Genomic DNA, 15,998 nt, shown 5'->3' with positions numbered 1-15,998 from the left:
GTTTCCCAAGGTAGAGACTGCTTAGTTCTTCCTGATTCCCTTAGTTACCACACACTAGGTTCCAGTTCCTGTTCTCAGGAGCCATTGCGCTATTCTGCTTTTGTACTCCCTCTTCACATACTGTTCACTTATATATGATTTCTCCTGAATTTTTTTAAAAACTCCTTATTTGGCTATTTTTCTATTTTCATATATAATAGATTGTTCTCATAATTCCTCCTATTATCAGTCCTTCCCACTTAAGAGAACTAAATGTAAAAAGTAGAATATATTTGTTACACTGAATGAAATTATAAGCTTAGAATATATTAATTATAGCTAGCAGGGGGAGTTGACATTTTCATGGAAATAGTATCATTTGAAATTGACTAGGAAGTTTGGCCTAGAGATGTGGAAGCCGGTATTCCAGTGCTCAGTGTGTAGTGTGGCACAGACATGCAGAGAACGTGTTTGGAGAGTCGTTTCCTTAGGCCATAGCACAGAGGTTACTGCTGAAGTTTGTGGTCTTTTTCACATGAACTTTTTTCAAGCCAGACTTGTCTACTATAATTAGTACGTTGGTTTTTCTAGATATAGGTCAAACTTTTAAACCTTTTTTTCCAGTTTTTTTTCTTACTGCTTCTATCTTCATTTTCTAGTTTATAAGAATCTTTTATAGTCTTGATTCTGCCAACTGGTGTATTAGCTGTTAATACCAACTTTATGTCACTTTTAAGTGTATGACATTTCAGATAAAAAAAGTAGTAAAACGTTTGCTATTTGAGTTCCTGGACTTTTCTGTGTCTTCACATGTGCTTTCTGGTGCAGCTGCTGATCTGTTAAAGTCAGGACAGTACCTGTTTATTAAGACTTTAGTACTACGTATTGCTAAGATTGTTAGGTCGGATAATTTGAAATTTCAGTGTGCAACTTTTGCATTACTGAGAAGTGAGTTTCATGTGACTGCACCTCACTGCTTATGTTGGGGTGCAGAACTGCAGTGACACTGGTCACAGCCCTGCTCCTGAGGAGCTGCCTCCTCCTCTTAGTGTGCTGCCTTCCTTGCCTCTATTAGTTTAGAATCCATCCAGTGCATTCTAGGGATCACTGTGGGGCTTTTTGTGTTTTGTTGAGGAGACTGGTGGTGGTGGAGAATTAAATAATTAAGCAGATGTACTAGGAAGTGAATTTGAAGAGACTTAGAAAAGTATTTGACGTAATGAGTTCAGGAATGCATAAATAACAAATGGCTTTTTATTTTTGTCTTAAATGTCGTATTAATGAATTATTTCTTGTTCATTGTCAAGTAACAGATTTTGAGACATAGTTTTTCCAGTGGAACTGACAGCATTCATAGTAGTCTATAAAAACTGGGCATTCTGAATATTCTTTATCTTTCAGCCATTTATATAGGAATACTCAGTACAGTATTGCTTTCAGGAACAAAATCTGATCTGGTTTAAAGCTTTTTAAGCTCAAGAAGATGAATATTAGTTTATCTACAATAATAAAAATAACATTTTAGTTATAGAATATATGTTAATGGAGTAAAGTTCAGTTTTGTTATCCAAGTTATTGACAATTTCAGAACTAGTAAATGCTTGCACTGAAAAAAGTTGATTTGTAAAAGGTGACATTTAAAAACATAATTTCTTAAATGTTTTAGTATCATAGACTACTATATAATGAAATAAATTTATAATATTGGATTGTAATTGTTTATTAATAATTTATTTCCAGAACCTACCCTCTGGATCATCACGTGTTGGAGCCATTAAACTTACCTACATTTCAAAGGTAGTCTTTTTACATTGTTTTATATTCATGTATGAATTAAAATCTCTTTGAAAAGGAGAGGGAGTTCAGGTTCCTATCGTGAAAATAGCATCTGATTATTATGCATTGGAAGTTCTTTATACTGGTAAGATGTGTGTCAATTTAATTTACAGCACGTGGCAAGTTGCAGAAGTCAACATGAACTTTACAAAAGTTGGTCCATGATAATTGTACATATTTATTGGGTGCAGTGTGAGAATTCTTAGTTGCAATGTATAGGGATCAAATCAAGCTAATTCGCATTTTCCTTTCCTTGACCATTTGTCATTTCTTTGTGTTGGGAACTTTCAGATGCCTCACTTCTAGTTTTCTATAAAGTATATGACAAATGAGCATTTTCTTTTATAATTAGATGTGTGAATAGCAGAAAAGGGATACATCGGTTAAGGATTAGACTCTGTCTTAAGAAATTCTGGAGAAGACTTTTCTAAGTCCGTATTGTGTTCATTTAGACTTTTTCTAACTTCTGAATCCCATTGCCTTTCACATTTTGTTTCTTTGTTTTATTTTGAGGGAAATGTGAACCATCTTCATGTTGAAAGGATGATTTTTCCCTCTTTTTACTTTGTTTCCACCATTTTTTTCCTGGCATTCTTGCAATGCTATTTTTCTTTTATTTTCCAAAATTTTATATTGATCAGGTAGCTTTTTGCCTTGCTTTATTAGTGCTTTGGAAACTGAGACATTAAGCTGCTAACTTGTGGGTTTTGTTATGTTTTACATAAAAGCATTGAATATTTGTGATAACTAAGTATACAATGCAGAAAATAATACAATGTTATTTATATGTGTACATGATTGTGTATATCTTGGGGTTGACTGACAAAAGTAGATTACTTCAATAGAATCTACTACAGATGTGCCTCTGTGTAGAAGATGATACTTTCTTTTATGCATAAAATACTTTGTTATTAGTATTATAATTGTGATTATCGTTGAGTCCTTCCCAAAAATTAGTCCCTGAACAGTAAAGATTGCATATTTAAAAGAAAATATTTTCTGTTAAAAGTCAAATTATGTAATTTTACAAACGATAGATATTGTTTAAGTATGTACCTCAAGAGTTTTTATAAATTAAGACATTTTAAAAATGTGTTAGATAGCTTTCAGCTTCAGTTCTCTAGAGAGTATTATTAGGAAGCACATAATTCCATTGTAAAATAAACTTTGGACTCCCATTTTGCTTGATTGCCTATAGTACAAGTAGAACTTTGAACACAGTGATGTGGGATGGCCTGTTTTATTAGAACAAGCAATTGATAGAGCGATTACCCATCTGCCTATATCTGTTCAGTTAAATATTGGTCTTTTTGAAGTTGAGAGTTCTTTCTTGAAAGAAAGCATGTTAACTTAGTGAAACAGGCAGGATGACTGACCAGCCAGCCCCTTTCCCCTGCTCCATTGCTCTCCTTTTAAAATGTAATTATGGGGCCCGCACTCTGGTGTAGCAAGTAAAGCTGCCGCCTGCTGCTGGCATCGCATATGGATTCCTGGCTGCTCCACATCCTATCCAGCTCCCTGCTAATGCACCTGAGAAAGCAGCAGAGGACAGCCCAAGTGCTTGGGACCCTGCTCCCAAGATCCGGAAGAAACTCCTGATTCCTGGCTTTGGGCTGGCCCAGCCCCAGCCATTGAGGTCATTTGGGGAGTGAACCAGTGGATGGAAGATCGATCTCTCTCTCTCTCTCTCTCTGGCTTCCTCTCTCTTTGTAACTCTTTCAAATAAATAAATAAATCTTTTTTTTTTTTTAAGATTTTATTTATTTATTTGAGAGGTAGAGTTACAAGACAGTGAGAGGAAGAGATAGAAAGGTCTTCCTTTCTCTGGTTCACTCCCCAGATGGCCGGAGCTGTGCCAGTCTGAAGCCAGAAGCTTCTTTCTAGTCTCCCACGCAGGTGCAGGGGCCCAAGCACTTGGGCCATCTTTTATTACTTTCCCAGGCCATAGCAGAGAGCTGGCTTGGAAGTAGAGCAGCCAGGACTAGAACCAGCGCCCATATGGGAGGCCGGCACTGCAGGTCGAGGATTAACCTACTGTGCCACGGCGCTGGCCCTGAAATAAATAAATAAATCTTAATGAATCATTCTTCTGTGTAGTTCTGTTAGCTTTTGTCTCTCCTATAGCTCACTGGAGTTTGAATTGCAGTTTGGACTCTACTTTAGACATATCATGTTTTTTCTCAGAATTTATTCCTGAAGCAAACTTCAGTGTGATTCAGTTGTGAATTTGTAGCTGAGATCATTCAGGAACCCCAGATATAGAATTCCTTGTGAAGGTACACAGCAGATGCTTCGGTTGTGAGTTCTGTCACTGGACAACAGCATGACAATAACGTGGATGGGCTTTCGAGAACTACTTTAATTATAGGGATGGCAACAACCAAGTTGGCTAGTTGCTTCGCCTTCTAGGATGAGCCATGTGTTGTGTTTAATACAGTGGCCTCATTATCCTAAGGTATTTCCTTTTCAAGAGGAGATTAGATACCATTTTGATTTCCTTCATAGCCTGTGCTTTCTTGATTTTGAATTTTATACACAGTCTTCTCTTTGCCCACCACCATTTTCACTTGCAGTTCACAGCTAACTGAGAAATAGGCAATTTGAGAGAATTTATAGTTTCTGTATTCATTGAGGGCATTGGGGGTTGTGTTAAACTAAAAGTTCTTAATATGTGCCATAAAGCCCAAGGTTTACTTTCATCCTCTTCACACTTCTTTTGAAGAAAGAACAAGTTTGCTTAAAGAAAACATGGAAGTATTGTATTTCTTAAGTTTCTAAAAATTGGGACATAGATCCTGTATTTAATCTGCTATTCTTTATCAGTTGCCTTTGAAGTTTAATATGAGATCTCTATGCTACACGTGTGATTATTAGGAAACTAAATGTGGGAGTTTGTACAGTATTTGAGATTGATTATAGTAGCATAGGAAGGAGTAACTCATCTCTCTTTTTCTTCTTAGGTTAGCGATGCAACTAAGCTAAGGCCAAAGGCTGAGTTCTGTTTTGGTAAGTTGCCAGTTTCTATTACCCCTTTACAATTAGACTGATACATTTAAATCATATTAGAAAACAGTCACAAAAAATTGCACAAAATAAACTTATGACTTAATGAATTACTTTAAGATGAACTCTCTTGTAACTGTTACTCACACGAGGATATAAAACTTTATTCCCTCTACACAAACTGGTTCCAGCCTTCTCCCTTGACCCATATGTAGCTGTTACTGCAGCACATATGCTGGTAACCTCCAGCAAGATTTTAGTTAATTTTTACCTTTTTACCTTATATTATTCCATATGAAATCTATAAGTAATGAAAAGGATTTGGCCTCAGCTTGTGGAAAGTGAGAAATTTACAGTTTGGGGGCAGGAGCAGTTGAAGGTATTGGGTTAACTTGTTTGGCAAATGTTTAGGAGATGCCTGCTGTATGCAGCAGGTGTTATGGGTGCCTCTGGATCATGAAATGAATGAGCATGGCTGTCCTTAAAGGGCTTTAGAAAATTACAGGTGTACTTACACCACTGATAGATAAAGGGGAGTGCAACCTTAGAGAAGCCCAAGGAGTAACATCCAGCTGTTCTTCTTTTAAAGTGTTTATTTATTTTCATTTTATTTTACAGGCAAAGAGAAGGGTTTTCCATTAGCTAGCTCATTCCTCAAAATGTTTATAATAGCCAGGACTGGGCCAGATCAAGGCCAAGAGCCAGGAACTCAATCCAGGTCTCCCATGTGGGTGGCAGGGACCCAAGTACTTGTTGCCATCATATGATGCCTTCCTATGGTGGGCATTAACAGGAAGCTGGATTAAAAGTGGAGCCAGACTCAAACCAGGCACTCTGATAGGCTGTGGAGGTGTCCCATTGGTGTCTCAAATGCTGCTTCCTGGACTCAGAATTTCACATTCTTATGGAAGAGCTCAGAAGTAGCGGAGCCATTGTGGGTGCAGAGACACTTTAGTTAGAGGACAGATAGACTCCCAAATCCTTTACCACTGGGGGAAAAGGTGAGAGAAGCACATGGCCGGAGTCAGTGGGGAGGAGTGTGCCATGTGTGCAGTGCACCACTCGATGACACTGGAGGGAGCACAGGGAGGCTAGAGAGTAAAAAAGAGAAAGTTAGGGTGTTGACAGAGCATTTTATTCTTTTGAAAATGGGAGGAAAGAAAGTAGAGATCCTCTGAAAAGAGACGTCGGTGAAAGGGGTTGGTTTGGATGAGTAGGAGAGTCTTTAAACAGATTGGGTACGTGGCTTCTGCTCTCCTAGACTACTGAAGACTTGGATTGGGGAGGTAGAATGGGAGAAAGGAAGGATGGCAAACCGCAGAGGGAAAGGGAGTGAAAGGTCATTAGCAGCAAGTCAATGAGAGAACTTAGTGTTTAGTTTTTTCTTTTTGATTGCATTTAAAATACATGTATTTCACGTACTTTTGACAAATCAGTACAGTTGACTTCCAATCAGTCAGCTTTGGTTTTAACCTGATAATAGTCAACCTAATTCTACCCTAATAGCTAGTATATTTTCAGCACATCTTGAATTGCATTCTAACCACCACAACTAAGCATTCACACAGGATTAAGTCTGTGAATGTGGTTTTGACCCCATGGGATCTGCCTTCCTACCATTTTCCATAAATTTCTTCCTTGTGGCCATTATATTATTATTTGACTTGGAAATTGCCTCCTACATCTCCTGCCATGAGCATCTCAAGCAGATAACCTAATTCTGAATGCTCACCATAGCATGAATTTTAATCTCTGTTCTAGCCCTAGGCCTAGCCTATGAATAAATCCAGAAAGGACTGGAGTAAGTTACATGTGGTAATTAGTTTAAGCTAGAACAAATGATTTGACTCATTATATAATGGTATTCCATAATTGCCAACATGCTTTCAATTTATGTAAATATTATCTTATATTACATCCCTGTTAGGACTATTTGTGTATCAAGTCCACCTCATATCCTCTTTACCATGTTTAGAAAGCCTAATATATCTTTTCACTTTCAGAACCTTTGCGAATCCTAAATTCACATTTTATTCTATCATCTATAATACTGTTTTCTACAAAACCTCAAGCTTACACTTTGAAGAATTAATTATACACATAATATGGCCAAAGCCACAGTTCACTAGGCTAATCCTCCGCCTTGCGGCGCCGGCACACCGGGTTCTAGTCCCGGTCGGGACGCCGGATTCTGTCCCGGTTGCCCCTCTTCCAGGCCAGCTCTCTGCTGTGGCCCGGGAGTGCAGTGGAGGATGGCCCAGGTGCTTGGGCCCTGCACCCACATGGGAGACCAGGATAAGCACCTGGCTCCTGGCTTCGGATCAGCGCAGTGCGCCGGCCACGCCAGCCATTGGAGGGTGAACCAATGGCAAAGGAAGACCTTTCTCTCTCTCTCTCTCTCGCTGTCCACTCTGCCTGTCAAAAAATTCAAAATTATATGCATAATAGATTTGACATTTATAACTATTTAGAGTAGGTAGTTTTAGTTGAAATCAAAGGTTAAGTTTGGTCATTTATTGGTCTGTGAATAGTTTATTAGTCATCTGCTGCTAGCAGAAGTAAAGATTCACAGAAGGCTCGCCTTTAGAGAAAGGGGCATTGACTTCTAAAATGAAACTACACCTTCCATTTAAAGTGTGACATATCTCCTCTCAGCTTGCCCCAAAACAGAGAACAAGAAGCACTCAAACCATCTTTGTGAAAGTGGCAAACATGTGTAACCTCTGTGTATGAAGATGGAAGGAGAGAGGGTGGAGGAGTGGAGGAACTGAGCAGAGTGGAGTGGTCCGGGAGGAGTGACCGTCTCCGTGGTCTGCCCCATCCCACTTGGATAGGCTTAGTTAGGTCTGGGAGATCCGCTTTCTGGGGCAGCAGTAGTGAGGAGAGCTGAGAATGGGGCTGTGCAATGTCTGTGTGAGAAACAGTCTCTAGTTCCTACCCCCATCTGGCTTAGGCACCACCTTTCCCGTATCCGTGCAGGAAATGGGATATGTGGTGTTTCCAGAAATAGTAGCTGTGAGGCTGCATACTTGGAAATGCTGGTCCCAGAGAAGGGAAGAAATAAGGCACGAAACTGAAAATAGGAAGATTAAATGGACATCTGCACATTGAATTCAGTCCTTTCCTGCATCTGGTCCCAGAACACAGTACCCTAAAGAAGAGCCCCCTGGTGCTGACCGCTGGGCGTTTCCCACATAAGAGCTCCCCGTACCGTGAGACCTGCCCCACAGCAACCCAGGAGAGCCTCCAATCAGTCACTTTAATACCTTGACTAAAATATGAAGATAGCCCAGGGTTACTTAGGATTCTTTTTATTAAGATTTGTTTATTTACTTGAAAGTCAATTACACAGAGAAAGAAGGAAAGGCAGAGTCACTGGTTCACTCCCCAAGTGGCCGCAATGGCCAGAGCTGCACCGATCCCAAGCCAGGAGCCAGGAGCTTCTTCCAGGTCTCCCACGTGGGTGCAGGGACCCAAGGACTTGGACCATCTTCTGCTGCTTTCCCAGGCCATAGCAGAGAGCTGGATCAGAAGTGGAGGAGCTGGGACTTGAACCGGTGCCCATATGGGATGCCGGCATTGAAGGGGGTGGCTTTACTCGCTATGCCACAGCGCCAGCCCCATTACTTAGGATTTGAGGAGATGTACCTATCAAATAAGTAAAGGGAGCCGGCGCTGCAGCTCACTAGGCTAATCCTCTGCCTTGTGGTGCCAGCACACCGGGTTCTAGTCCCGGTCGGGGTGCCGGATTCTGTCCCGGTTGCCCCTCTTCCAGGCCAGCTCTCTGCTGTGGCCAGGGAGTGCAGTGGAGGATGGCCCAAGTGCTTGGGCCCTGCACCCAATGGGAGACCAGGAGAAGCACCTGGCTCCTGGCTTCGGATCAGCCCGGTGCGCCAGCCGTGGCATGCTGGCTGCGGCGGCCATTGGAGGGTGAATCAACGGCAAAGGAAGACCTTTCTTTCTCTCTCTCACTGTCCACTCTGCCTGTCAAAAAAAAAAAAAAAAAAAAAAAAGTAAAGGGATATGAGACAATGTGAAAATGCAATGAAAAGAAATCTAAAAGTAGAACAAAGGCAAAGATAGTAATACGAGGGAAATAAGAAAATTAGATACCTTATCAAGGGAAAGTATAGAGAAAGTGAGGAGAAAATTGGCAAAGAAATGTGATTAAGTATCTGTAACCACTTGGTTCTTTATCTTTTTTTTTTTGACAGGCAGAGTGGACAGTGAGAGAGAGAGAGACAGAGAGAAAGGTTTTCCTTTGCTGTTGCTTCACCCTCCAATGGCCGCCACAGCCGGCGCACCGTGCTGATCCGATGGCAGGAGCCAGGTGCCTCTCCTGGTCTCCCATGGGGTGCAGGGCCCAAGCACTTGGGCCATCCTCCACTGCACTCCCTGGCCACAGCAGAGAGCTGGCCTGGAAGAGGGGCAACCAGGACAGAATCCGGCGGCCCGACCGGGACTAGAACCTGGTGTGCCGGCACTGCCAGGTGGAGGATTAGCCTAGTGAGCTGCGGTGCCGGCTGGTTCTTTACCATTTGAACCCTAACCTGCTGATTATAGGTTATAAGATGAATTTTGTTTACAGTTAAATGAGTGTGCTTCAAGTTTTATCCACTTGATTTATTCACTATGATGGTAGCCATCTGAAATAAAGAATTCCTCAAATGGGCCGGCGCCTTGGCTCACTAGGCTAATCCTCCACCTTGCGGCGCTGGCACACCAGGTTCTAGTCCTGGTCGGGGCGCCGGATTCTGTCCCGGTTGCCCCTCTTCCAGGCCAGCTCTCTGCTATGGCCCGGGAGTGCAGTGGAGGATGGCCCAGGTGCTTGGGCCCTGCACCCGCATGGGAGACCAGGAGAAGCACCTGGCTCCTGGCTTCGGATCAGCGCAGTGCGCCGGGCGGCCATTGGAGGGTGAACCAACGGCAATGGCAAAGGAAGACCTTTCTCTCTGTCTCTCCCTCTCACTGTCCACTCTGCCTGTCAAAAAAAAAAAAAAAAAAAAAAAAAGAAGAAGTCCTCAATTGAAAGTTAGGAATGGACACAAGAAAGAGAGGACACAAAACTCTGGGGGTGCATGCTTTACAATGAAAACGCTTGCTTTAAAACCATGGCAACTTAAAGGTGTGGCTTATCATTAATATTATTATTATCATTGCTTAAATTTTTATTCTTCCTTCCTCTGTCTCCTTTTCCCCGCTATTACTACCTTGCCACTTTTTAGTAGCTTGCTTTAGATTTTCCACAGTACTTCCTTCTTGCCCGTCTCCAGCTGATGGCAGTGGAGAAGAAAATCTCTTCTGGCTCAAGCACTTGCTAATTTCTTTACATCCTACCCTTCAAGGAAGGGGCCTGTGGCATTACCATTTCATGATGAGGAAGATCTCACAGAGTTTAAATTTTATATATACATATACATATACATACATATATATATACATATATATATAAAGCTGTTGCTTGTATGTGCATGAGCTAGTCAGAGCTGACTGATTTTAGGGTCTGACAATTTCTTTGCCTCATCACTATGCTCCTCTTAAGTTCTTTTTTTCTTTTTGAATATTTATTTATTATTTGAAAGTTAGAGGTACACAGAGAGAGAAGGAGAGGCAGAAAGATGGGGTGGGTCTTCCATTTGCTGATTTACTCCCCAGTGGCCGGTGCAACCAGAGCTGTACCAGGAGCCTCCTCTGGGTCTCTCACGCGGGTGCAGGGGCCCAAGCACTTGGACCATCCTGTTTTCCCAGGCCATAGCGGAGAGCTGGATCAGAAGTGGAGCAGCCGGGACTCAAACCGGTGGGATGCCAGCACTGCAGGTGGCAGCTTTACCCGCTATGCCACAGCTCTGGCTAGCCCTCTTAGGTTCTTAAAGTGTGTGAGCTTTTATTCACAGTATAGAGTATGCTTAAAGCCTTTCTTGGAGTAGGTCTGTCTCCTCTCCGTTAAAAGAAATTCTTAAATATTATTTTAAAATAGATGTTAAACATTTACTTTGTGCTGGATATAGTTTATTAGTACGTGCTTAATTGTTCAAACTCTTCAGATATTGTGAGCAAATGCTCAAAACAATGTTGAGGGGATGAAGCCATTATGAAGAGAGCTCAGCTGAAGCTAGAAAAAGGCTATGAAAGGATGCCCTCTGTTTATTAGAAATGAAAAATAATAATTACTACATATTTACTTATTTTTTTTTTTTTTGACAGAGTGGACAGTGAGAGAGAGAGACAGAGAGAAAGGGGTTCACCCTCCAATGGCCACCACGGCTGGCGTGCTGAGGCCGGCGCACCGCGCTGATCCAATGGCAGGAGCCAGGAGCCAGGTGCTTTTCCTGGTCTCCCATGGGGTGCAGGGCCCAAGCACCTGGGCCATCCTCCACTGCACTCCCTGGCCACAGCAGAGGGCTGGCCTGGAAGAGGGGCAACCGGGACAGAATCTGGGGTGCCGGTGCCGCTAGGCGGAGGATTAGCCTAGTGAGCCGCGGCGCCGGCTAATTACTACATAAATATGTAGTATGACCTCATGGTTACTAACTTAACCTTAATATTCATTTGTGGTATTTATAATTTCTCCAGGATCCAGAAAGATACAAAAGAACAGATTTACAGTGTGTTAAGTTTCTCTGGTTCCCAGACTGGTTGGTTTGTAGCATTTCATAAGCTATGCTTTGACTTGCTTTCTGAGACCCTCATCTCAATTAAAGGAAGCTCTGGTTTAGAGTACCTTGATCTTAGCCCCAATTTCAAAATCTTGTGTGCTTGAGAAATGAGTTTTTTTCCTTGAGGGCTTTCATTTCCTCCTTCTCTTAGTTATATTCAGAAGGGTGCTAGCAAGTTATTTAAAATTTGCTGGAAACTTTTAGATGTTATTCTTATTTAACAATTTTAACAGTGTAGCTATTCCAATGCCTTAGCTCTTGGAATACTTGTTTTTAAAATAAATATGTATAATTATATTTTAAATAGCTTTCATTCTAGAGTTGTTTGTAGTATTTTGTAGACACTATACATACAAATATGTTTTATACAAGTAGATTGTCCCTGTAAGTGTATGTAAAATTAAACTGAAGGAGCTAATATTGTGGCGTAGTGGGTAAAGCCGTTGTTTGCAATGCTGACATCCCATGTGAGTGCTGGTTTGTATCCTGGCTGCTCCACTTCTGATCTAGCTCCCTGCTGATGGCCTGGGAAAAAACAGTGGACGATAGCCCAAGTACTTGGGTCCCTGCCACTTACGTGGGAGACTTGGATGAAACTGCTGGCTTCTGGCTTTGGCCTGGCCCACTGCTGGCCATTGTGGACATCTGGGGAGTGAACCAGCAGATGGAAGATCTCTGTCTCCCTCTGTCTCTCCCTCCATCTCTTTAACTGGCTTTCAAATAAATAAATAAATCCTTTTTAAAAATTGAATTTCTATAAGATTCCAAATACATTAACATTTTACATATAAAGAAAATCCATAAAGGCTACAGAAAGAAAGATGTTTATTTTTTATCTTGACCTAAAAAGATTTCCCTAAATATGTGCAATTTAGAGGCATTAAAGGAAAAAGATTGATAGAATACTTGTTTGATCAAATATTCTGAGCAAAGTGAAAAGACAAGTGACAGACAAGAAAAAGTACTTGTAATAAAACAGGATTAATGTAAATGCCTAGATAAGGTAATAAAAAGTAAACTTAGAAGAAATATAAGAAGATAAGCAAAGCTCACAGAGATAAACATACAAGCCTAATTTGTCTCAATAGTCAAAGAAAGTCATATTTTTAAAAAAGATTTATTTATTTGAAAGAGTTAGGGAGAGGAAGCAGGAGGGAGGGAGGGAGACAGAGACAGAGACGCAGAGGTAGCTGCAGTGACTGGGGCTGAGCCAGGCCCAAGCTAAGAGCCAGGAGCTGCTTCTGGGTTTCCCACATGACTACAGGGGCCCAAATGTTCAGTGGCTAAAGGAGCACAAAGAAAATGTTGAAAGAACCCAGAAATTAGCAACTGCATGAAGCAGCTACCACTACTAGGGCTAAAGAGCAGAGGGGAAGAGGTAGTATCACCGTAACGCAGGGGTGTGGAGGAGAAGCCCCCGGCACTAGGGATGGGAATCTAAGGAACTCCGCAAGGCTAGTGTAAGGAGCATGGGGCCCTGGAACTGAGCCAGCTGTGTGCTGCTGTTAGGGTAGATCAAGAGCAGAATCAGCAAGGATTCTCTCCTCCTTCCCACTCCCACCTTCCAGCCACCCATCAGACCTTCCGTTGGCAGAATGCGGTCTGTGATCTGTGATCCCTGTTGGCAAGGAAGTTAGGAAATATCGTTTGGAGACTCCTAACCTCGATGTCAGAGATCCATTGGGCTGAAAAGAAGAGCTATATAACTATCACAGCTGATGATAACCAGTACTAGCAAGGGGTAGTAGAGGAAAGAGGACTAAGCCTACATTACTGGTCAAAATATAAATAGGTTCAACTTTTTGAGAAGACAATATCCTTATACTTGTAAAAATTTTAGATGTGAATTCCCTTGGACTTAACCAAGTCTATGTCAAGAAATTTAGTACATAGCAGTGCTCTCACCCTGTATGAAAGAATACATGTGTATGATACTGTATCCAATTTCAAAAATTGGAAATAGCCTGAGTGTCCATAATTTGGAGATTAATGAAATATAATGTGGTCTATTCATTCAATGAAAAACTTGGCCATAAAAGAAAAATTTTCTATATGTTATTGGATGGTAAAAGTCGTATTATATTTTATCCACCCAATTTTGTCAAATCCAAGAGTGTCTGAATGTTGAAACTAGCAAGGTTTTTCAGCTGTTGTAGATACAAATTTAGAGGTAACAAGTTCAATCTTTGTGTGTTTATTTTTTCTCTGAACAGTTATGAATGCAGGAATGAGGAAATACTTCCTACAAGCCAATGATCAGCAGGATCTAGTAGAATGGGTAAATGTGTTGAACAAAGCTATAAAGATTACAGTAAGTGCTTTTTGTTTTTGGAAAATTTTCAATGTTTAGCATTAATCTTTACAGTTTAAAAGTGTACCTGCTGACTCTTCGGTTTGCCAACAGGTTACACACTCCAGCTTTACCTCAGCAAGTACTCAGAGTGTGAACACATTTCTTTGTATTTGGTGACTTTGGGCCCTTTAATCAGCTCATGAATACCTTTTCAACCTATTATGAACCTAATAAGGATGAATATTACTGTAGATTTTATCTACTGCTTATAATAATGTCACTTTTTTTTTAGATTTTATTTTTTATTTATTAGAGAGACAGATCTCCCATCTGCTGGTTCACTTCCCAGAGGCCTGCAATAGCTTGAGTCTGGGCCAAGCTGAAGCCATGGGCCAGGAACTCAATGTCTGCATGTACTATCCTTTGAACTATAACCCCTGCCTCCCAGGGTGTGCATTAGCAGGAAACTGGAGTTGGGGGTGGAGGTGGGACTTAAACCCAGGTACTCTCATACGGGCTGTGGGTTCCAAGTGGCAGCTTCACTATTGCATCAGACGCCTGCCTCTGCAATAATGTTTCTAGGGAAAATGCACATGCTATGTGGAGTTCTGCCGTGGGGTCGTATTTTTTTCTCCTCAAGCCAGGTAAGGAATAGACCCCGTGATCTTCTAAGCCATGGCTGGAACAGACAGGGCAGGTGTTGGAGATAGGAACAGGCCAGGGGACTGTGAAAGGCTGGGAATTGAATCTGAAGGCCTGTGTCAGAAAGAAGCCCCTCCCATGTGGCCTTTGGGGGTTTGTTTTGGGTTCTAAACTTCTTCCCTCACCTGCTACTTTTCTTTGAATTCCTTCCTTTCCAGGGCTACAGCCTCTTGCTCCAGCCTAGGCTTTTCTTTTGTTTTGTTTTCTGATGGACATCAGTATTCACTGATTATTAATACCATGTGAGGCCTGAAGGTTTTACCTAAATTATCTGGAAAAGACTCTTAGAATGGCTGAGTGCCTTTTACAGGTCTCGCAGCTGCTGAGTGACCAGGCTGGGAGCCCAGTCTGGTCTCTGGGGCTCTGAGCCTGCGCTCTGACGAGCAGTCCTTAGAGTTTCCTGAGCAGAGAGCCCTCGCCCTGCTGTTTTGTTCCTAAAGCACGGAGCAACCTTGTCTGCGCGTTTACTGCTGATGATGAGCAAGCGGGTGGCTTCTGTTCTGGCCTCCTGTTTCCCATACACACGTAGGGTGCACTGTCCAGAGAGAAGCTGAGAGGAGTTCTGGCCGAGCTTTGTGTCAGTTGAAGTGTATCTTTTATGAGGTGCAGTCACTTCTGGACCGTAAAGGACCTGCTGTCCAAGAACAGGCGCCCCTGAAAGTCAGCTATGTTAGTCACTTTTTTTTTTTTTTTTTTACAGATGGAGTTAGTGAGAGAGAGGGAGACAGAGAGAAAGGTCTTCCATCCGTTGATTACAGCACAGCACAATAAAGAGTTAATAGAACCCAAGCTGTTCTCAGAGTTAAGTCAGGTTTTTGGGCCTGCACCAGAACAGCTTGTTACCACATGACGGAAAACGCCCACACACCGCACCTGATCTGTACGTGAAGCGGAAGTGACTTTAGGTTCGCACCGTTTCAGAAAAGCAGTGTTTTTAACTGATTCAGAAGTATGTATTCTTACAAGGGTTTACCTCTTAATAAATATCCCCTCCTTTGAAAATGTCTTTAGAAAGACACTATCTAGTAACTTTACAGAATGTGTTTATCTTTCACAGTTCGCAGTAATGAGCAGCACTAGTTTCTTTGTGCCTTAAGGGAAAAAGTGGTAAATGGTCTCAAGCTTTTTTATCATTTTGTGGAATTTTGTGTTGCTGTGTGTAATTTATTAATGATAAGAAACAATCTTAAATAACACTAGTAAGCTTTTTAGCATGAAGGAGAAACCAATTAGGGACTGAGTAATGTCTTAAAATGTGTGGACTCAAATAGTCTTTGTGGTTTTTGCAGCCTTATTTTACATGATGAAGTCCTTATGGTTTTTAAGGTAAATCTGTTGGTAAATCATTTTCATGTTTTTGTGAGTCATATTTAGAAAATACAAATATATGTAAGATGGAACTAACCAGTAAAGGGATTATGCCTACATTAAAGTGAATATAGGATTACTTATAGTTATTAAAAATTAACTTTAGATAGATCCACATTTAACTCCTAACAATGACAGAAGTTTTCATTCCTTAATAAGAT

The 15,998-nt window shown here is 41.4% G+C and overlaps 1 protein-coding gene across 9 annotated transcripts in view; it reads left to right on the top strand.

The window, feature by feature from the left end:
• Window positions 1-15,998, top strand: part of PLEKHA1 (pleckstrin homology domain containing A1) — a 63,243-nt gene that overhangs the window by 19,548 nt on the left and 27,697 nt on the right. For 5 of the 9 annotated variants that reach the window (XM_008270616.4, XM_008270617.4, XM_008270614.4 and 2 more), the window contains exons 3-5: window positions 1,720-1,776; window positions 4,776-4,821; window positions 13,688-13,785. In XM_008270616.4, coding sequence (XP_008268838.1) covers window positions 1,720-1,776; window positions 4,776-4,821; window positions 13,688-13,785 — 201 coding nt within the window. The remainder of the gene's footprint in view (window positions 1-1,719; window positions 1,777-4,775; window positions 4,822-13,687; window positions 13,786-15,998) is intronic. The other 4 variants (XM_051824321.2, XM_051824323.2, XM_051824322.2 and 1 more) reach the window with 1 other exon arrangement.

This window comes from Oryctolagus cuniculus, chromosome 15 (genome assembly GCF_964237555.1).
Source record: "Oryctolagus cuniculus chromosome 15, mOryCun1.1, whole genome shotgun sequence".
NCBI lineage: Eukaryota > Metazoa > Chordata > Mammalia > Lagomorpha > Leporidae > Oryctolagus > Oryctolagus cuniculus.
Note: the sequence above shows the minus strand (reverse complement) of the source record. Positions and strands in the feature narration are given on the sequence as shown.